The sequence below is a fragment of the Typopeltis vanoorti genome, chromosome 2, assembly GCF_054136105.1.
Source record: "Typopeltis vanoorti isolate ZY-2024b chromosome 2, IOZ_Tvanoo_1.0, whole genome shotgun sequence".
NCBI lineage: Eukaryota > Metazoa > Arthropoda > Arachnida > Uropygi > Thelyphonidae > Typopeltis > Typopeltis vanoorti.
Genome location: NC_143550.1, coordinates 168,902,670 through 168,924,916, shown reverse-complemented (window position 1 = coordinate 168,924,916; position 22,247 = coordinate 168,902,670). Strand labels below are relative to the sequence as shown.

At 37.0% G+C, this 22,247-nt stretch overlaps 1 protein-coding gene across 2 annotated transcripts; it reads left to right on the top strand.

Annotated features, from left to right (window-relative positions):
* Positions 1-21,880, top strand: LOC150109646 (uncharacterized). Of its 2 annotated transcripts, none has more exons than XM_090409493.1 (2): positions 1-326; positions 19,171-21,880. In XM_090409493.1, exon 2 carries the CDS (start codon positions 19,258-19,260, stop codon positions 19,741-19,743), a length of 486 nt encoding a protein of 161 aa, XP_090265619.1. In that variant the 5' UTR covers positions 1-326; positions 19,171-19,257; the 3' UTR covers positions 19,744-21,880. The 2 variants fall into 2 exon arrangements, with proteins under 2 accessions (XP_090265619.1, XP_090265629.1); XM_090409503.1 differs by lacking the exon at positions 1-326 and adding an exon at positions 618-758.
* Positions 21,881-22,247: the final 367 nt, after the last annotated feature.

The window sequence follows — 22,247 nt, the reverse complement described above, 5'->3', positions numbered from 1 at the left end:
AGAAACCTGTTGGACGTCAAAGTGAATAGCGGTGTATGCGTGGTTGGTCTATAATTCAAGCAATTTTTTGTGGACTTCAAAATTCTCTGCGATCATAAAGATTTTATTATTATTATTCAGAGTTCGGGATAATTTAGATGAGGCATTTTATAGGCGTCATGTGACGTCATCAAGCAATTCAAATATTGTGTAACCTACGGGAAGAGATTACTAAAGGTTATTGTGTTTGAGCCGAGAAGTTAGACGGCATAGAACAGGAAGTACGTCTGTAAGCAGACTACCTTTATTTAAAGTAGTGTTCAGCATTCCAAATTTTGCAAGATGACGTAAGTAATTCGTATAATAAAAATGTCTAACTATAATACTTATTCTTAAATGCATTCTCCCCAGTCTTGTGTAGTTAATTTTATTTTAATAGTAATTGTAAGTATTTATTTTATTCATAAGGAAAATTTCAGTATAAATGTAAACAGTCACATTCCTTTAGTCAGATGTTTGAACGTAAACTTTGGCCAACATTACATCTTATGTTACGTGGGCACGTGCCCACTTGCTTGTAGCCATGGTAACAGGTGGCGCAGTGGTATTTCATGTTTCCTTTATGGTAAAACAAATACTAGCTGTGTATACAAAGGGCGCTTTAAAATATAGTTTTTAATTTCAACCTTCAGCTTGGTGGTGCCATATTAAAAACAGCTTTCGTAATGACAGTATTTAAAGGGATAAAAAGAAATGGAGTTTAAAAGAAAGATTTTGAGGTATGCATATGTTAATTAGCCGTCTTCACAGTCCACCTGTCAATTGCCAATAATTTATTCTCAATTTTAAGACAGTTAATGATGCGTGTATTTCTATTGCGTTCAGGTTGACTGCACTTTGACCTTTTTCTGATCGTCCATGCATCTCCAGTACTTTCTATACGTAGTGTGGTTTATCGGACGTGCTCACCTGAGTAGAACCGATTGCCTCGAAACTGGTTATGGGATAGCGGCAAGTGCAAGGTGTTACTTAACAGTGGGGATTTGGCTGCCTGTTATTGAGACAATAAAAATGCTTTTTCCCAAAGTGGACGTTCGTGTCTGTACCACATGGGGGGCCTGCTAAAAGAACGTGGTAAGGTAGACTAAACAAACATACTTTCTGCCTATTCCTCGCATGACTTGAAACATTAACTGTTACTTTAATATTAGCCCATAATTATTTCGTCCCCTTAACCAAAAAAAAAAAAAAAAGCGAATTGTTCTCGGTATATGTTCGTAACTTTTGGTGCTAGTTACTCGTTATTTATTTATTTATTTGTTTAAATGTACCACCATCTGGCTGGTGCTCAACAAGATAATCTTTTAATATTAATGGACCTTTTGGCTGTTGCAAAATCCTCAAGTATTTACAATGGAAATTAGGCTTAAGCAGTCCCATCAGTATTTATTGGAATTACGTTCCCTATCAACCACTCAAGACAGTAGTGTACCGTACCTTTCCTGTTTTATTCATTGTTTTAATACTCCAGTGGCCTATTTAGTCCGCACGCGGCAGTAATTTCAAAACGAAGTTTCTACTTATTTCTCATGGCCTACATCCGGTACGCTTTACCGGAATGCGGAAGTTGTTGACTCAGTCATTTCCGTTCATTTGTGCTATTGAATGGGTTGCTGAATCAACATGATGAGGCCATAATCGACTAATCATTATTTTTAATGTTGTACTGGGTGTGCGTTAACCATCTTACAACTCATTTCTTTTTTAATTATTGTACAAATTCTCTCACTCTCTCTCTTTGAAATGTTATAAAAACAGTGATTATTATTATTATTATTATTATTATTATTATTATTATTATTATATTTATTTATTTATTTATTCTTAAATTTATAATCACATTTTAAAAATTTTTTTACAATTTTAGTCTACAGTTAAAATTTAAAAAATAAAAAATCGCATGAATTAATATGGCAATTTTATTAAAATTTAAAAAAATAAAATAAACTACTCATGAATATATATATATATATATTTTTTTAATTTCAATTGGGGGGGGGGTGGATTCGGGAAACCTTTTAAAATTAAAATTGTAGTTACTCAGTTAATAAAAAATTGGAAACTGCTACCTTAATGAACATGAAATTCTCGCCTTTGTGGTGGTGGGGGAAATATACTCCCTAGGTTAATTCCCATTACTAACAGGACGAATATTTAGGACTGCTTTCACACAAGGTTAAATTAGCTTATCTCAGAGAGAGAGAGAGAGAGAGAGAGAGAGATGGAAGGGTTTTCATCCAGGCAAATGACAGTTTTCCTCTTTCAAAATAGAATAATTGGCTTGATAATACAACACTTAAAGTATAATGGACTCACCCAGAAGCTGCTCGTGGCTTGAAATCGTGGGGTGCTGCAACTTTCGAAATATACATACACACTGTAAGTACAGTGTGTACTTGTTTGGATAAAATATCAAAATTATGGTAAAAATTAAATAATAATAATAATAATAATAAACATGAAAAAGTATTGTGTATTATCGATAAAATTATACCATTTGGTATAATTCAAAATTACTTTAAAATAAAATCCATTCGTTTAATTGTAATTAAAGGAATGGATTTACAATTTTCGGACATTACAATTAAAACCTTTAATTATAATGTCCAAATATTTAAAGAGACGGAGTAAACACGATAACGAACTACGAACACTCTACTAGCGCAAACCGCATATAAACAACAGTGGAACTGCGCGACAGACAGTGCCACATTACGCTAATAGCTCGCATCTCACTATGACGTGCATATGCTTGTGCGCGTAGCAATATGACACTTTGGTAAAAACAGTGCTGCTTTCCTCACCCTCCTAAGTGCTACAAGATGGATTTTTATTATTTTTATACAAAATAAGAGAATTGTATAGGATTATTGATGATAAAATTAAATGTTACAAGCAAATATAAATAAATTAATAAATATATTTATATATCCAGAAAAATTGGGGGTGCTGCAGTTCTGCCCCTGGATTCACCCATAAATTAGGTGACCCTTATTTGACAAGATTTTAAATCCTCTGTCACTCATTATTAACAGACTCTGCCATTAACTTATGTAACAGACAGTCATCCCAGCTAACAAATTTAACAGAAATCCAATATTTTATTTTATAATAAACTTCGTCTTCGCCATCATCATTTAGTTTAAGGATTTAAGCCTACCGTAGCCTGTTTCGGCCTCAGACGCTGTCGTATATTCTGTATAAAGGATAACCTGACCTGTCCTTTTATTATTATTATTATTTTAAACTGGTGTTTAAGCATTTTAAGCAAATACGTTTTTTTTTTTTTTTTCTCTATTACTTGTTCTTTGTTTGATTTGATTTTTTCATTATTTCTTCTTCTTTTTTTTCTGATAAATTTCATTTCAGCCGCTATTACTATCTTCTTCAGATTTCTTTAATTTTCCAGATTCCATTTCTTTAGTGGTGTTACAGCTGATATATCGCAAACTTCAAAATAATTTGTCTTTATACCAGGTTAGGTTTAAGCATAGAATTGACTTATTAAGTTTTGTTAAGTATTTTGTAATTTGATATTTTCTTATAATCCTGGATTATATTTTGTTGCTTTCATGATATTAATTCGTTATATTCTTTATAAAATCTCATTTAAATACTTTAAATTTAATACATAAGTTAATTTTCTTACATTTTTCTTTGTATTCTCTAAGAACACATACTGACTTACTGTTCTTATTTTTGTATTCTTGCAGACAACCATAGCACGTGCTTCCCTGCCTTGGTCAATTAACTTCTTATTCAGCTTTAGCCAATCATTGTCTAAAGTTTGTTTCTTGCTTATAAACTCTTTCATTTTCTCCAGTAATATGTTTATATATTAGTAAACATTTCACATCTGAGAACTGTTCAGTTTGTTCTTTTCTCAAAGGAAAATATACCTGCCAAGAAATTATATTCTTGGTTTAATTCTTTACGTAGTGTAATCAAACAAGGTTTGCACGTGAAGTATCCCCACGACTGGGCTACTTGTATACAGAGGCTGTTGACTTCCCCTCAGTTGCTTTACATTATCCCATAATGTAAAGCATACTTCCTTTCGGACTTGAATATTGCTATGCATGGTGGGGGGGGGGAAGAGCCATTACCCAGACTGGTTTCGATCTTTATTCAGGTCTCATCAGTGGGAGCCCTTTCCCATAATGTATAGCAATACGCAAGTCCGAAAGGAAGTGTACTTTGCATCATGGGATACTAAGGCAAATGATGTGAAGCCTCTATATACAAGTAGCTCGGTCATTAAATGACTTCAAGTGCAAACTTTGTTTGCTTACACTTGGATAAAAGATTAAACCAAGAATATAATTTCTTGGCATCTTTAATTTATAGTATAACCAAGTGAAAAAAACTTTCTACAAATTTCTCAAGATGTAACCAACACTGTTCTTTTCAATGTGATACTTACTGCTCGAACGAGTCACTTCGTATTTCAAAATCCACTGTAGTTTTGTGCCTTGGACCTATCTGAAGACATCACAATCAACCAATAGCGTAATCATTTGCACTTTCCAGGTGTATTTGAGTACATTTTAATCTTGGAATAATGTTAATCAGTAATAACTACTCCATATCCTGAACAGAAATCAGCGGGTACCTAACCATTACTATTAACTTTGTTCTTTTCCCCAAATCTTTCTAATGTCTGTTCCTGCTGTTGTTTAGATCTCTAACAAAACTGTCTTTACATCCACTACCTCTTTTCTAGTGACTCGAAAAATCCCTCGACTTCCTCCTTTGTACAACCACAGAGACAAATAAGCCTCAGTGTCCAATTCTTATTTTAAAAATTTCTCGTAACAGTCTGTTTGAGATTCAAGAAGCTTACATTATAGCTTAATATCCAGTTCTATAACTTGTCATTGTCCTCTTCGTCTCCGTTAAACCAACGATGTTGACACGACACCTCTTTAATTCATTTCGAGTTCCACCTCTTTTCCATTGATATTGCTGTGCCTATCTTCATTTCCTTTGGGGTTGTTTCAGTACCGGTTATTTCACTATTCTTCCTGGCTCCCTGACTGAAACAACAGCGACTTTACTTTGCCGCGTTCAACCTTATTTAAGGTGAAACTTGGACGTTGAGTCCTAAAGCTCAGACGCTGTGGCTTCTGATCCAACAAAGCCTCTGCACGTGTTTGTAAGCTATGTGAAGATCTCCTACCAGTTATATAGCTGGGACAAATAAGCAATCCCTAAATACGATATCCTGTATTATGAATAGTAAAATTAATGGTAATCATTATTTAAATAATTTATTGTTCTTTATTATTTTGATTACCGATTAGTCGTTTTTTTTTTTTTCGGGCCTTGAGGCTATTGGTCCTTCAGGTTTGCACTGATTTCTACACACGTACTTTCACTTCAAAGAGAGGAAAAATGATTATGGAAGTTTTTAATAAATTGGATTTAGATCTTTTTAATCCATCCACTTATATATTATAATTTACGAAAAAACTGCTGTGTTGTAAATTTTATTTAACGATCAAAAATTTTGTAAGCGTAACTTAAAATTTAAAAAAATATTATTATTCGACAGATACGAAATAAAAAGAAACATTGACCACACATTTTAACATGTTTTATACAGAAAAACTACGCTGATATACACCTGTATTAAATAAACGGGCTAAATAAAGGTTTGAAAATGCTTAAATTTAATTTGGCAGGAGTAGGTGGCCAAGTGTGTCTCGCACAGGATTCCAACCTTCAAAATCTTTACAAAAAAACAAGTAGTGGATTTTATCCGATGTATTTGTATTGCATTAAAGATACCAAAAGTATTATTTCACAGAAGCGTATGCACAGCTTTAAAATATTATTTCAAGGTGAAAGTTGGAATTCATCCAACAACTCTTAGCATTTCTTCATTTTTGTTCAATCAGTACGACTTACGATAATCAATTGGAATTTATTGTTGAAGTTGTTTGACAGGAAAGAGAAAGGAGATTGACTGCTGACTGACTGACAATTGACATTAATGGCTTTAGGGGTGAAGCAAGATGCTTTTCGTATTCCCCGCTATCTGTTACGGCTACAGCGAGGGTAAAATTTTATGAGCAGTTTGCTCGTCCTGAATGGGCATGGAGATTAGCCATCGCTACAGGAAGTTAAAATGGCTTTTGGTCTTTCATGTTTCAATATATCCGTTGCCTCGTAGGTTACAGCTTGCTGAACCAGATCATTGGGGTGTATGGACGTTTTTATAAAAAACTTTGCTGCTAAAGATTGTAGGAAAAAGAAAAGATAAGGAGTATTTGTATATCGATGAAGTTGATTGTTCCTGACGAACCATGGGGCGTTTAGAATCATTCGCAGGCACTTGTTTTGTGCACGTTGCAGTTTGAGAATGTTAGTGTTGTAGGGTTGGCTCCAGGCTGGAGAAGCATAAGTGACTATGGAACGAATCGTCAGCTGGTATAAAACCAATTTGATTCTGATGTTTAGCTTGCTATTCCTGTTAATTAGGGGGTAGATCTGGGCGATGGCTTTAGATGCCTTTGCACACGTAGTCTTGATGTGTTGGTTAAAAGTTAATTTTTTGTCGAGCACGACACCTAAGTATTTTGTTTCTGTCTGCCAGGGAATTTTAGTATTGGATAGTAAGACGTCTCCTGCAGGAAATATCGATCTTTTCGTGAAGAGAATGGCTGAGGTTTTTTGGGGATTCACTTGTAGTCTCCAGTTGGAGAACCAATCTCTAACTTTAGAAGGTTTTCTTGAAGCTTTTTAGTAACGAGGTGTGGCCGGAGAGATCTGGCTAATAACAAAATGGATGACATTGGGTTGTGCGGAATGTCTGACATGTATATAGAGAATAGCAATGGAGCCGGCAGGAATCCATTGCGGTACTCCGACCAAGATATGGCCCTGGGATGAGGTAGTGCCATTGATCTTAACTTGCGTGCTTTTATTCTGTAGATATTATTCTAATTAGGTGTACAATTTTCAGTGAGATATCGGCTGATATAAGTTTATGTAGCACTCCGAAGTGCCATATTTTGTCAAATGCTTTGGATTAGGAGATTGAATTGCACTTTACAAGGCCATTAAGAGACTTTATCCAATAAAAAATCCGGTGTGTGTTTAAAAAGCAGTTACTTTAATGGCATTATTATTTTTTTTTCACAGTTAGTGTGAACATTATTTCTGGTGTTACAGCATCACTCCGATTTCAGAACTGGGATTCATATTCTCAACAATAAAGACATGTCCCTTAAGTGGTCGATTCTACAAAGTCAATCTCCTGTCTTCTCAGCACTTGGTCTATTTTTTTACATAGTTGTTTTATATGATATTACTTTTTTTTAATAAGTAATATCTTTTTTGCAGAGTTGTCTGTGGAGGTGGAGAAGAATAAGTAAGAAATGATTCAGACAAATTATAAAAATGTGTTTCATAATCCTGCAGTCATGAAACTCATCGCGTAGATCCGCTTTAGATACCACTTTTTATCTGGAATAACATTCCATGCGCCCACACTCTCAACTAAAGAAATAAAAAATAACCTACTTCTCGCACTTACTCATCACGTGTTGAAATTGCTGGGATGGTCTTTTCCACTTGTTTTACCCTTTGAATACCAACTAATCATACAAATGCCTCTCACTAGTTTTTAGCTATTCAGAGGCTGTAGGATTAGCTCACAGTTTACCTTACACAGTCCTGAAATAATTTTTGGTACCCACCTCTGTAATCTACAGGGTGTCCCAAAATTCACGCAAGAAGTAATTTTGATAGAAAACACAGGTTTTTAATTAAAAATTGTAATTTCTTATTGATTCATAAAGTATACAGTATAGGGTTATGCATGGAATAGCATATCGGGTAAATAGCCTCCCCGGCTTTGCTGGCACATACGCACTCTTTAGTCGAAATTTTCCATGACCGTTTTGCATAAATGTGGCTGAATTTCGTTGATACAGCGCTCAATTTCCTCCTTCACGGCGTGGGTGGTCATGGGCTTCTTGTCATAAACCTTAGACTTCAAAAAACCCCAAAGAAAAAAGTCCAACGGCGTTAAGTCACATGATCTGGACGGCCAATTCTGATCACCAAAACGGGAAATTACACGACCAGGAAATGACTCATGCAGTAATTGAATTGTTTCTCGGGCTGTATGGCATGTGGCACCGTCTTGTTGAAACCACATGTCGTCCACATCCATATCTTGCAATTTAGGCACAAAAAACTGGATTATCATGTCGCGATAGCGAGCACCATTAACTGTTATTGCCTTACCAGCCGCATTTTCGAAGAAGAATGGACCGATGATGCCTCCAGCCCAAAATCGCATCAAACAGTGACACGTTGTGGATGTATTTGTTTCTCAACAATCACTCATGTATTTTCTGAACCCCAAATGCGACAGTTTTGTCGATTAACGAAACCATCAAGATGAAAATGAGCCTCATCGCTGAAGATGATTTTGTTCGAAAAATAAGCATCCACTTGTTGTTGTTCCATAATCCATTCAACGAACTCTCTTCGCTGTGTGGTCATTTTTAATAACGCTGAACTGTCAGCTGTCACGCTGTCTTTTTTTTTTCTCGTTGGCAAACTTTACCGCACAAATGGCGCTAAATTTTAATCTTGCGTAAATTTTGGCACACCCTGTATATATAGGGCTTTATACAACTGATGTGCTTATCGTTATTCTTGTTGCCTTTACTACCTTTCTACACTTAAAAGTTCTATCCAGCCCAAAATCTCTTGCTTCCTCCAGTCAGAAGTAACGAAAATCAGGTAAGTGACGTGGTTAGTAAAAAGAAAGAAGTTATTGGGTATGGTGACTCTATAATAAAACATGCGGTTGATGAGCGAGTTATAACTTCGAGTTTTCCCGGAGCGAAAATTAAAAATATAACTCAAGTAATTCAAAAACAGAAAAGAAAAGTAAACGAGATCGTAATTGTAGTAGGTACGAACGACTTAACTAGTGATACGTTCAGTATGAGAGGGGACATCAAAGGGTTGTTGGAAGAGACGAGAGTGAAGAGTGAGAAAGTGAAAATCGTCATTATTTTGAATCGCTATGATAATAATGAATTAAAAAGAACGGATTTGATGGCAAACGATTCGATGCGTAGACTGTGTAGAAGGAATGGATGTGAGCTTTTGGATATGTGGAGTGAGTTTGAGCTTCCCGTCCATCAACTGATCCCATTCAGAAAAGGTTACATGCTGAACTACAAAGCGGGAAATTATGACCAGCTGAGGAGTATACTGAGTTCAGTGGAATGGGATCGGTGGATGGAAAGGATATCGAGTGTATGGGAAGCATTTAAACAATATTTAAATAATGCGATATCAGAATGTGTCCGGAGAGTTCGAAGAATAAATAGAGTAGGAGTCAAATGGATGTGTAATCTTAATAAGCAAGAGATTCGTAAGAAATGGACGATGTGGAAGGAATACCGTTTGAATAAGGGTGACGTCCGTTATGAACGTTATAAGCAGCAGGCTAGAATAGTCACAACTGTTGTACGGAAAGCAAAGTCTGAGTATGAAAAGAAACCGGCTCTGTGTGCTAAAGACAACTTACAAGAATTCTGTCGATATGCTGCAAGTAAAAGAAAGAATGATTACGAAAAAATAACTCTTCTAAATCCAGATGGCGTGAGGGTTACTGATGCAGACGAGGTTGTTCAGTAAATGAGTGCCGAATTTGTTAAAAGCTATCAACCTGGTGTACGCAACATTGAGCTCAGTGCTACCTCTTCATTGGATAAAGAAACGCAGGTGTATGAGGACGAAGTATTATAGCTGTTGCACAAACTGAATAAGAATCCCGCAATAAAGATGGCGGAGATGCGATACACATCATCTGGAGAGATCAATGGATGCGAAGTAATATGGTCAGGACATGACACGAAGCAGGAGTTGGCTTCCTTCTTAGCAAAAGAGCTCGAGAGGCACTGTTAGGCTACAAACCAGTCAATGAACGAATCATAGTAGCAAGATTTCAGGCAAAACCATTTAACATATGAATAGTCCAGATATATTCACCCGCATCTGACATCACAGATGAGGATATTGACTTAGTTTAGAAAGATCTGACAGACACAATAAAAACAGTACCAAAGCAAGATGTGCTAATTATCGAAGGAGATTGGAATGCCACAGCTGGAGTAGATAATGATGGTTGGGAAAGAGTCATGGAAAAATATGGTTTCGGAGAAAGAAATTAACGAGGAGAAAAAATGTTAGAATTTGCTGTGGACCACGAGATGATGATCTGTAACACAAGATTCCAACAAAAGGAGTGTAGAAAATGGACCTGGCGATCAAATGATGGGAAAACCAAGAACATGATTGATATGATTACGATTAAAAGAAGATGGATAACATCAGTACAGCAGTGTTGAACTTTTCCGAGTCTATATTGAAAAGTTCAATATAGACTCGGACCATAGTTTAATGATTGCAAACATCAAGTTGAAATTAAAAAGAAAATATAAACCTCATCATCAGAAACGAAGAGATACAGCAAGAATAAGTGAAGCAGAAATAGGAAGAAGGTACAGAACAGTGTTAGAAGAGAAACTTAAAAGTGTGAACAAAGAAAAAAAAGTCGAATTTTTTTTCTTTGAAAAATAATCTAAGAGTGAAAAGAGTAATGAAGGCGATAGAAGATGCAGTTGAAGAAACAGTACCAGAAGAAGAGAGGATCAACAAGAAATGGATTAAACAATAAACACTGAAGTTAGTACAGGAGAAAATAATGTTGAAGATAAGAAGGGATACATCAGAACAAATATAAGAGTAATATAGAAGAAAATGTAATGAGGTGAAAAAAGCAGTCAGAATGGATAAGATGAAATGGTTAGAAGTCCAATGTAACAATATAGAACAGTACTATGGAGAGCATAAAACTAGGGAGGTGTACAAAATGATTAGAGCCATTAATAGAAGTTGGCAACCAGACCACAAAGTTATATGAAGAAAAACTAGATTTAGATAGCATTGGGAAACTGACTGAAGAATTGAAGCAAATATCATCACCAGGTAATGAGCATGATATGGACATTTTAAGAGGAGAGGTAGAAAAGGCAATAGGACGGCTAAAATACAACAAGAGTCCTGGTAACGATAACATTACTGGAGAAATGATTAAATATGGTGGTGAAAGTATGTTTACAGACATGCACCAACTATGTAATATGGTATGAAAAGAAGGGAAAATGCCAGAGGAGTGGGTGAAATCAATATTAGCGACATTATACAAGAAAGGAAACAAGCTAGAATGTAAAAATTATAGAACAATTGCCTTAATAAGTCACCTTCGTAAAGTGATGATGATAATATTGACAGAAAGATTGAGAACACAATTGGAAGCATATCTTGCAGACGAGCAAGCAGGATTTAGGAAGGATAGAACTACAATTCAACAGATTTTGATAATGAGGTTAATAGCAGAGAAAGCTAGGAGAAAAAACAAAAACATATATACTTGCTTTGTTGATTTTCAGAAATTCAGTATTGACCAGAAAGTGACATTAGCAGTTCTGGAATCCTATAGAATTGATTAAAAAAAAATAATAGCTATATTAAAAGATGTTTACCCGAATGCAGTTGCAGCAGTTAGAATAGGTGATGATTTGGGGAAATGGTTTAAAACAAGCAGAGGTACTAGACATGGAGATCCAATATCACCAAGCATTTTCATCGCACATTTAGAAAGAGTAATGGACAAATTGAAGGAAGATAGGAAGATGCCAAAGGAATATCTGTACACGGAATGAGAATTAACAATCTGAGATTTGCAGATGACACTGTTATTATTGAAGAAGACGAAAGAGAACTACAAAAAACACTGAAACTGTTAAATGAGGAAGGGAAGAGATTTGGACTTGTTATGAACTTGGAAAAAACAAAGACAATGGTATTTGGTGAGAGGAACATGAAACAAAAGATACAAGTGGATCAGTGGCATGGCGTGATCATTTCGGTTGGGTGTGCTGTCATGTTTTCCAGGAAGGGGGGGGGGGGGGGAAGCTTGGAGACAAATAATTACATCAATAAATTTTTAGAATTATGGATTTAATTAAATAATTACGTCAATAAACGTCTTTTAGCTTTTTTTAAAGGTAATTATTTGTCGATGTAAACAATAAATACATTATTTTCATTTTGCATCGATTTTAATGATCTTTAATTCTTGGGGGGGGGGGAGTTATTCAAAATTAATAATTTTTAGCACAATTTCATGTATTAAACAATTGACCGGCATATTTCAATAAAAATCAACTTATTAATTAATCCTAAATTAAATTATTTCAGTTTAAAAGCAAAAATTCATAAAACTAACAAGTAAAACAATATTAAATTACATACACTTACCTTTTAAAAATGCATTTTTTTTGTTTAAACTTGTTTCCCTATAAATTTACACACTTCACTCTGTAAAGACAGAGAGAGCAAACTAACCGGTCACCGTTCACAAATGAAAAAGATGAATCAAAAACGGGAACATGACAAAGCGTTCCCAGGGTCGAGGGTGTAAGATTACATATCTCAATCAATTTGACGATCATAATTTGTGGGATTTTTTAATCGATCCGGGGAGAAGTGCCCCCCCCCCCCCCTGCGGACACCCATGACCGTGGGATTGCATTTTATCGATGTATGAAAGTTTTGAGAGGGCATAGCGCATCAGCGCTCATCTTAATTGGTCCAATGCAATTAATTGCAGGATAACTTTCAATACTTCTGCGTAGAGTGGGGGAACAATCGGTTTGTTTTAGGATTTATTAGAAAACAGCAATGAAGGAGAATGCTATATTTGGTTGGTATATTTGAAATACTCAACGATGAAAATATGTGAACCATCATTTATAAAACATGTAAGAATGGGAAAGAATAAGTGTGAGTAGAAACACTTTCAATAATGATAAAGAATAATTAGTAATTATCATTTGTGATATGTGTGTACTATAAGTTGATGGGTAGTGAGAATAGCACGATCCTATAAATTCTAAACATGAATAAGTGAATTTATGATGGCATAATTGGAAAAAAAATTATGAGAGAGAGTATTGCAGGAATAAATATGGTTTGATGAAGCAGCAAATCAAATAAAATATACTGAGACTCAGTATACATAACATCCGATCATAATCGAAATTATCCACACTTTCAGGAATCCGGAATTCATTAGTTTTTTTTATTATTATTATTCATTTATTATAGTATCAGCGGTTCTGTCTTATCAATCTCACATATGCTGGTATTTTGTTGTAGATCAACAACGTCTTATAATCTTCTTCTTCTTCTGCAGCTTCTCCCACTTAAGTGGGGTCACTGTCTGTTATGAGTCTCCTCCACATCCTCCTGTCTTGGACTGTCACCACATCCAAGTTCTTCATCCTCAAGTCCTCTTCTACCAGCTCCCTCCATCTCTTCGTTGGCCGCCCACGCTTCCGCCTTCCTTGCACATCCATCTGCATGACCCTTCTTCCCACATATTCGTCCTCCCTCCTCATCACATGACCAAACCATCTCAACCTTGCCTCCTGTATCTTCGCTCCTAAGTTCGTAACTTTCACCGTTTCCCTTACATAGTCATTTCTCAGACGATCCTTTCTGGTCACACCGCACATCCACCTAAGCATTCTCATCTCTGCTACTTCCATCCTGCTGATGTTATTTTTCCTCAGGGCCACAGTTTCTATAGCATACGTCATAGCTGGCCTCACTACTGTCCTATAGATTTTGCCTTTCAGATTGATCGGCACCCTCTTATCACATAGCACTCCAGCCATCTCCCTCCAGTTCCTCCAACCCGCTTGTATCCTGCATCCCACTTCTTTTTCAGCTCCCCCATCTTCTTCCACTGTTGAACCTAAGTATCTAAAGTCCCTCACCTTCCTGATGACATTTCCTTCCAGCTCCAGATCTGTCTCCTGTCCGCCGCCCACTGTGCAACACATATACTCTGTCTTACTTCTGCTCAGTCTCATACCTCTCTCTTCCAGTACTTTGCTCCATCTTTCCAGTTTAGTTCCCGCTTCTTCTCTTGAATCTGCACACAGCAAGATGTCATCTGCATACAACATTGTCCAAGGCGCATCTTCTCTCACCTCCTCCATCACAATATTAAACAGAAACGGACTTAATGCTGACCCTTATAATACACAGAATATTCATTTTTATTCGGAATAGATATATTTTACTGTCTGTTGTTTCCGAAGACTAGAATAAAAATGTCTCTGTACCGTTAAAAAATCTTTGCACCCTCAACAGATGCTATACTGCACAAGCAAAAGAAAAAACAATTCGCATTTTTCTCCTAACATCCACTTTCAGATTTTCAGTTACAGAAAAAATGTGTAACAGCTTTTGTAATAAAGCCGTCGGATAAAGTAATCTCTCAACTCATGACAGTAACAACATTCAAGTGGATTGGTTGACACAATAACCAATCACAGCTGCTAGGTGCTGAGTGAGCTCAAAATTTAAGCTCACCTAGCCACGCCTTTTCAGCGCTGGAGGTGAGGGATCAATCGACCGTGAGATGCGGTGATTGATTCATTGAATGAATCAATCACCGCATCTCATGTAGCCAATGAAGTTCCAAAGTTCCTTTTCAGCGGTTTAAAAATAATACAAAGATAAGAATTTGACACGCTGCGCCCTCTTTACATCTTTTCGAATGGCTCAAAGGTGTATGCATTTTGAAAGCACATCCGGGCTATTAACACGGATGTGACGCAGTGTTTACGCGGAGAAAAGCGCCTTCTTCATGAAGCACTAATGCTTTATTATCCTCGTGAAGTCAACAATGAAGCATTAATACGGTATATCGTGTTCAATCTTAGCAATCGCACGCGAAGTCTGCAAACAATTGGGTGAGTTTTTAACGGGAATAAATGCAAATATATAATATCGGTGATACTGATATTTCGTGGATGAGCACCGCACACCTAGCACACCCGGAATAGACTATTCGCCCCTGAAGTGGATGGAATTGATATAGAAAATGTAGAACAAACCACATATTTGGGAAGTAAAATGACGTATGACTTGGACTGTAAAAAAGAAATAAAGATCAGGATTGCAAAGGGAAGAACAAATCTGAAGGCCATGGATAACATCTGGAAAAGAAAAGTGATCAGCCTGCAAACAAAACTAAAAGTACTGGAAACATGCATCTTTAGCGGTGTACTGTATGGATCTGAAACGTGAGTAATAAATAAGGAATCAAGAAAAATAATTTTGGCATTTGAGAGAACTTATTACAGGAAGATTCTAAGAATAGGATGGGTACAGAAAATCACAAATGAAGAGTTCTATCGGAAGATACAACAACAAAAGAGAATCTAATGCAGAAGATAGAAGATTATAAAACGGAAGCTGCAGTTATTTGAACACATCTGTAGAATGAGAGAGGACCGGAAGATAAAGACATTTTTGTTTGGTATTATGGATGGTGTAAACAGAAGAGGTAGACCCTACAGAGAATGAATAGACGACATAAAGGACTGGTGTGGAATGGATGTACAGAAACTGCGACACTGTGCACTGGACAAAGAAAGGTGTAAGAAGATAGCGAAGAAGGCATCGGACACCAACGGGCAGTGTGCTCATGGTTCGTGATGATGATGAATAAGGATGAAGGAATATCATAACTGATGCTAAAAGAGTGTTCAGCTGAACTGGCCATTCCTTTTACCAGGCTGTTTAATATGAGTCTCAGAACAGGGAAGATTCCGCAGGAATGGAAGGAATGTATGGTAATTCCATTGCATAAGAGTGGTGCAAAGATCGATGTTTCCAACTATCGATCAATTAGTATCTCAGGAGTGGTGGTGAAGATTTTGGAAAAATTGGTTACGGCCCACATTCAGAAATGGGTTGACAGTGAATCTCTACTTTGCAATGAGCAACATGGTTTACTAAGGGAAGGTCATGTCTTATCAACTGGCTCACATTCTATGACAATGTTACCATTGAACTTGACAAGGGGAATGGATACACCATGATACTTTTGGATTTTGCTAAGGGTTTCGACAGAATACAGAATGGTAGACTTTTGCATAAATTGGAGAAAATGGGTTTGGGTTATACGATGTTAACGTGGATCAGAGGATGGCTGACTGACATATCAAAAAGTGACATATGGGGAATGTGAGACTGCAAGATTTAAGCTAACCTGTAGTGTACCACAAGGATCAGTGCTTGATCCGCATTCATGTATATTAATGATTTTGGGAAGGATTTGACAAGTGACATACCGTTATTTGCTGAAGATGCAAAGATAGATAGGGTAATCAGGAACTTCCGATATGCAGTACTTGCAGAACTGTGGGCATGGGAAAATGGATATCATTTTTAACATATCGGTAAATGTAAAGTCATTCACTTTGGCGTGATTAGATATCCAATGTCGTATTATATTGGTAGGGTTATGCTTGAAGAAACTGATGATGCTAGGGATCTTGGAGTGTTAATAGATAGGAAGTTGAAGTTTAGGGCCATGTGGCAAAGATGGCCTCATGGCCCTAAACTAAACTAAATGCATTTTTTAGTTTAAGCATTGCAATTATCTCAAAAGATAATTGCAATGCTCAAACGAACATTCACATGTAAAGATAAGGATGTTATTTTGCCTCTTTACAAGGCCTTGATAAGACCTCACTTGGACTATTGTGCGCAGGTCTGGTTTCCGTTATGATTCTGATATATTGGAGAGAGTACAAAGGAGAGTGTTAAAAATGATATCAGATATGGAATACTGATTATGGAGACAGATTGAGAATTTGTACACTGCAGCACTAGCAAGCAGGAGAAAGAGGAGATTGAGACAAACTCGTGAAAGGGTTATATAGAATTTCAATAGGAAAGGCATCCTTGGAAGCTGAGAATGAATGCTGCTTGCCACTAAGAAGGGGTGAGGACTAGATTTTTCTCTCAGAGGGTGGTGCATGAATCGATTGGATTGCCGTTGTATGTTGTGTGTTCAAGCGATGTGAATGAATTCAAGAACAAGTATGACAGCTAGTGCGTGTAGTATGTGGCCTCCCTCGATGAGTCCCTGACTCTCTGGAGGTCTCTCGTAATAATAATAATAGTAATAATAATATTCCATTAAGAGAATATGCAATTCCATCTGCTGATCTTAAGAGTTCCAACCTTACTCTCAGCTATATTAAGCTACAGTAGGATCGTCGTTCATTTTTCTTCTTTTCAGCGCACTCGCATCCTCCCCAGGAGCACTCCTACTAAGAACCCTTCCTACCTTCAAGCTTCACATCGTAGCCAAACAATTGATTTTCCTGCAGTTCTGGAAGGTTATCATTGGCATAAACGTTGAACAGTATTGGTCCCAGTACTGAGGCCTATGAGGAAAGTTCTTGTAACTTCCCTCCTTTTGATATTGCATTCCCATACTCTACTCTCCGATGTGTGTCAGACAGTCAAGCGCTAATGCAGCCCAATAACCTGATAGCTTAACCCATGCGTTGTAACTTATATATGAGCTTTTTATGTAGCAACCTGTCAAATGCTTTTGAAAAAAAAAAAATAATATAATACAGCATTCCCTTTATTAATTATTTTATTACACTTTTAAAATAAAAAATAACAATATTACCTGTCCCATACCAAATCCGTGTTCATCTTCGTACTCAATTCCGTGCATAATCCTTACTAAATTCTTCGAAATCTCGATAGCCAGGAATCAATACGATAATGTCTCTTATACCACCATTCTTGTGGAATAGCACTATTTGACCCTTCTTCTATTTACAAGATTTCCAATTGAACAACCAGATCGATGGCATTGTCCATTCCTTGAAAATGTGATGAATTTCACCTTCCCCGTTGACGTAAATGCGCCTATTTGATCCTACGGGAAATGGTTCGTTCCTCGAGCCATTTCCCCATTTCTTAGGATATTTTACCCTGGTTTTGATTTCTTGGTGAAGAGTCGTCCACGTCTCACCATCCTCTAAATATGTGTAGACCGATCTAGAGGATGGTGACAGGCGAACTACCTTCACCAAGAAATCAAAACAAATAAAAGAATAAAAATTAGTAAATTATTTTTAAGCGAAAGAAAAATAAAGATCCATCGTTATTTTATACGAAATAGATAAAACGTTTTGCCAATAAAATTTTAATAAGTGCTTGAAAGCTTATGACCATGCAAACCTTAAAAACTGGTAATTTATTATCCTTTCATGTAGAAATTTTCATTGCATAGTTGAACCTTTTTTATTCTATGTTTTCCCATTAATGTTGCCTTTTATTCATGAAAAGTAAACCTGCTATACAGTATATTCGTGAATTACAACAGAAATTATAAATTTGAAATTATATGTGAAAACTGAAAACTTGAAAGCAAATTATTATTATTATTATTATTATTATTATTATTATTATTATTATTATCGGGACCATAAGTGCCTCCGTAGCACAATTGGACCACTACCACGGAACATGGCACCCTTCGATTGCAAAAGAGCTGCGTTCGATTCTCGTCGTGACGGTGGGGTAGGGTGTGTGTGTGAGGGGGGCTTTATATGGACTTTTCAGTTGAAGGTGAGTTAGCTGATCTCATACGGATGTAGCAGGGCGTTTTTTTTTTCTCTCGCGTGCGGACAAATCGGCCTTCAGAACGCACGCAATTTACAGACAAAAAATACTGTTGTTGGTGATGATGGGCGATAGATGGCGTTGATGGCAGTAGTGTCATAGTAGGAGAATTAAACAGTGGTGGAGAGGATGAGATGTATTTAGCGATGCAGAGTAGAGTGCCCTCCTGTGATGAGTCCTTGGACTCCCTGGAGGTGTAACGTAATAATATTAATAATAAGAAGAATAAATAATAATTTAATACATTGTTTAATAAATATAATAATAATAAACAAAGATGATAAAAAATCAAGAAATCGATGGAAACAGAGTATTCGCTGAAATTGAAGTTAGTTTGGCGAGGAAAGCAGAATAGCATTTTTAAAAAGCTATCAGACGCCTCTCATCTTGGAGGGGGTGGGATGGGATACATTTTCAGTTCTTCTCCCTTTCTAACAAAAATATCCTTTTTTGCATTAGAACTATACATTTTGCTTTTAGAGGCTCTTACTGTTTTTTTTTTCTTTCTTTTTTCTACAGATGATCTTCTATCCCGGAAGTATGACGGGCTCGAGGTGTGGTCGTCCAATCCCAACTTTCGGAAGGTATTCGTGCGTCGGCTGAAACATGAGTGTCGCCGTGGTTGTGTTCATCATCCTGGGCGTTTTGGGCGGCATGGGCGCCCTCTGGTTGTGCATGTGTCTCATCAACTACAAGTGCAACAAACCTCCGGAAGCCGCTCACCGTTTGTCGGAGATCAAGAGCGGCGACGTCACTGAAGACGCCGTCGTGTGCGACAACGTCGACGGTGTCATCCCGGGGAAACTGTTCGACGAGATCACCGAAATCGGCGGCAAAGACGAAGACGGCGATTACGACGCGGGCTCTGCGACGCTGATGGGAGCGGCGCTTTTGCTCGGAGCGGCCCATGGAGGAGCGGGGCGAGGCGACGACGCGACGAATCACAGCTTTGCTCGCCACGACAACCCGTGGTCGACCCACAATGGAAGGCGTTACGGCATGTTCGGAGACTCTCGTGAGGAGGACGCCGGAGGTCATGAAGGTCACGACGGAGGTCATGACGGCGGCGGTGATGGAGGTTGCGGAGAATGAAGCCGAATTTATTAGCCCGTTAAACTGTTCTGTCGAGCGGAACATTACGAAATATTGAATTCATTTCTAAGGACCTGTCCCGGAAGTATGTGGGGAACTCGTTTTGGCGGACTTCCTGTTATGCTTTTGTCATTAAAGCAAGCTGCGAATGTAGGAGCAGAATTTTTTGTAGCTGTCATTGAAAGATGCTTGCATTGTTCCATAGATGGCGCCACAATGTTAGATGAAGAAATACTTTTTTTTTTTTTTTTGTAAGGCATTCTACAAAGATATCAGACAATAACAAATGTCCGTTTAGAGGAATTTCTTCAGTGTTATTAATCTTTTAATGCGTTTTAGCGTGTGTGTGCCAATCAAATCAGACTTCACTGAATTTTATTACGTTCCACTTGCAAGCCAATAAAAGATTTGTTAAGTGCCTTTAACCAATTGAGCACTCGAGATCAGTGAACTCAGCCCTGCGTGGAAAGTACTAGAAATTTATGGGAAATTATACGAGAAACACAGTTCAAATCGAAGTCGTTTCAAGGAGACACTCGGTGAGTCAGCTAATCAACAAGACCAATTTAAGAATTCCTTTCCAGTAGTTGAGGAATTCGTCACTAGATGGCAGCAGTAGAAAAATGTGATATAAAAAAAAGAAACCTGAGTTAATAACATTCTATGTCATAATGTAACACAACCCCTCCTTAACCGGAACTAAGCAAAGAAAGAAATATGTAAAAACGGAATTTGCTCACATACACACACTATACTTACGGTGAGTGATCTTCAGGTAAAACCCCATGGTTTCCTAACCATTAAAATTTTTCATTTTGGGGTTCTCGAAATCTTGTAAAACCAGGATTCGAGATTGAAACTGCTGAAAACATCAGAAAAAGCACTCAAGTCTGAAATGCTTTTCCCCTACCAATCCCGAGTGTGTCTTTCCGCATACACATGCAACTCCAGGATATCAGTAATTGTTGAAGGTGGAAAAGTATATGGAAATGTTGGCTAATTTTTTTCTGGCTGTTCCAGGAAGCAAAGCAAATTACCATTTCATGTTGTTATTCTGATTAATCGGATATTTGTAGCCCCTTTGAAATTGCTGGATTAAAAAGTTATTTTAAGAAGCTAAAAAAAAGATCATATCCTGCTGTTCATAATGATTTTGTATATTTTCAAATTTCGGATGGTCTACCAACTATCCAGATGACGACATAAGTTGATCCTCGATAGAATCCATCCAGTGCTCTTGGGCATTAATCTCATAGGGCTTGAACAGTACCAGCACAATGTTCTTCAAGTTTCTAATTATCCACAAGCTTCCAGCGCTCTTGGATCGAAGGGTTGTATACCGTTGGCTAAGCCAATCAATGTTGTGCATTCATTATATAAAAAAAAAAAAAGTTTGTATACTGCAATCTCCATCTGATAGATCACTGGGATGCATCTTAGTGATTCCTAGAATCGTACTCAGGCTAATTTCAGTTGAATTTTTTCCATGAAAATTGATAGCATGCAGCTGTCGAGGTGTTATGAAAGGGCTTATGAAACTACTTGTGGCTCTTTGCATCTCCAAAACAAATTGTCTAAGATTTGGGGATGAAACGAACTTCCATCTCCTCAGCAGGTTGCCAAGTATCGACTTTGAAATGCTTAAATGTTGCACAATAGCATGGACAGACATTTTCCCCAAATTACATCCGGGTATCATTTACTCTCTCCTCTGATGTACTTTCAACTCAGTGGGGAAGGTAAATGATACCCGGATGTTATTTGGGGAAGTTTCTTTCCTACCGAATAATATACTTATTGTTTGTTATTGAGATCATAATGACTTCCTAGAAAAAAATTATGATTTTTGTTATTTATGCCAAAAACGTATATGTTGTGTAGTCACACATCCATTTTTTGTGCATCGAAAAATGGATGCCATCGAAGAGTCCTTTGTCTTTTAGGACGGTACGCTTGTTAGGTTTCTCAGCATTTATTTAGATTTTTTTTAAAAAAATCAAATTATTAATTAGCAATTAACAATGTGGATTTTTTTTGTTTTTTAACTAAAAAGTAATAATTGCCTTGATTTCCCACTGAATACGGGCACTTTTGTATTAGTTTCATTGTGAAATAAAGAGCTTCTATTGACAACGTGTGTCAAAGAAAATCTGATTTTTTTTTATCATAATCAGTGTGTGTGTGTGTGATCGAACATTTTAAAGTGATTTCTTGTATTCATCCCCATCCTCCAACAAGCTTTTTAATATGTCCTTTGAAAAGACCTTCAGAATTTTTTTCCCATGCTTAATACAAAGATAGAAGATCCCCCCCCCCCACACACACACCCAGGAAACTCTGGTTTTTCATCCATCAAACTATACAAACCGGAAACCGGACAGAAGAGCACTCCACACCTTGTGTCCAAAAAAGAAACCGAACTTTTCGAAAATAGAAGAAACTAGTGGTTCCACCTGTTGTATCTTTTTGTTGTCGAAAGCGGCAACCTTCATTAGTGTTGTGTC

Coding starts and splice junctions, on each gene's coding strand:
- LOC150109646 (XM_090409493.1), top strand. CDS start 19,258: ATGAGTGTCGCCGTGGTTGTGTTCATCATCCTGGGCGTTTTGGGCGGC.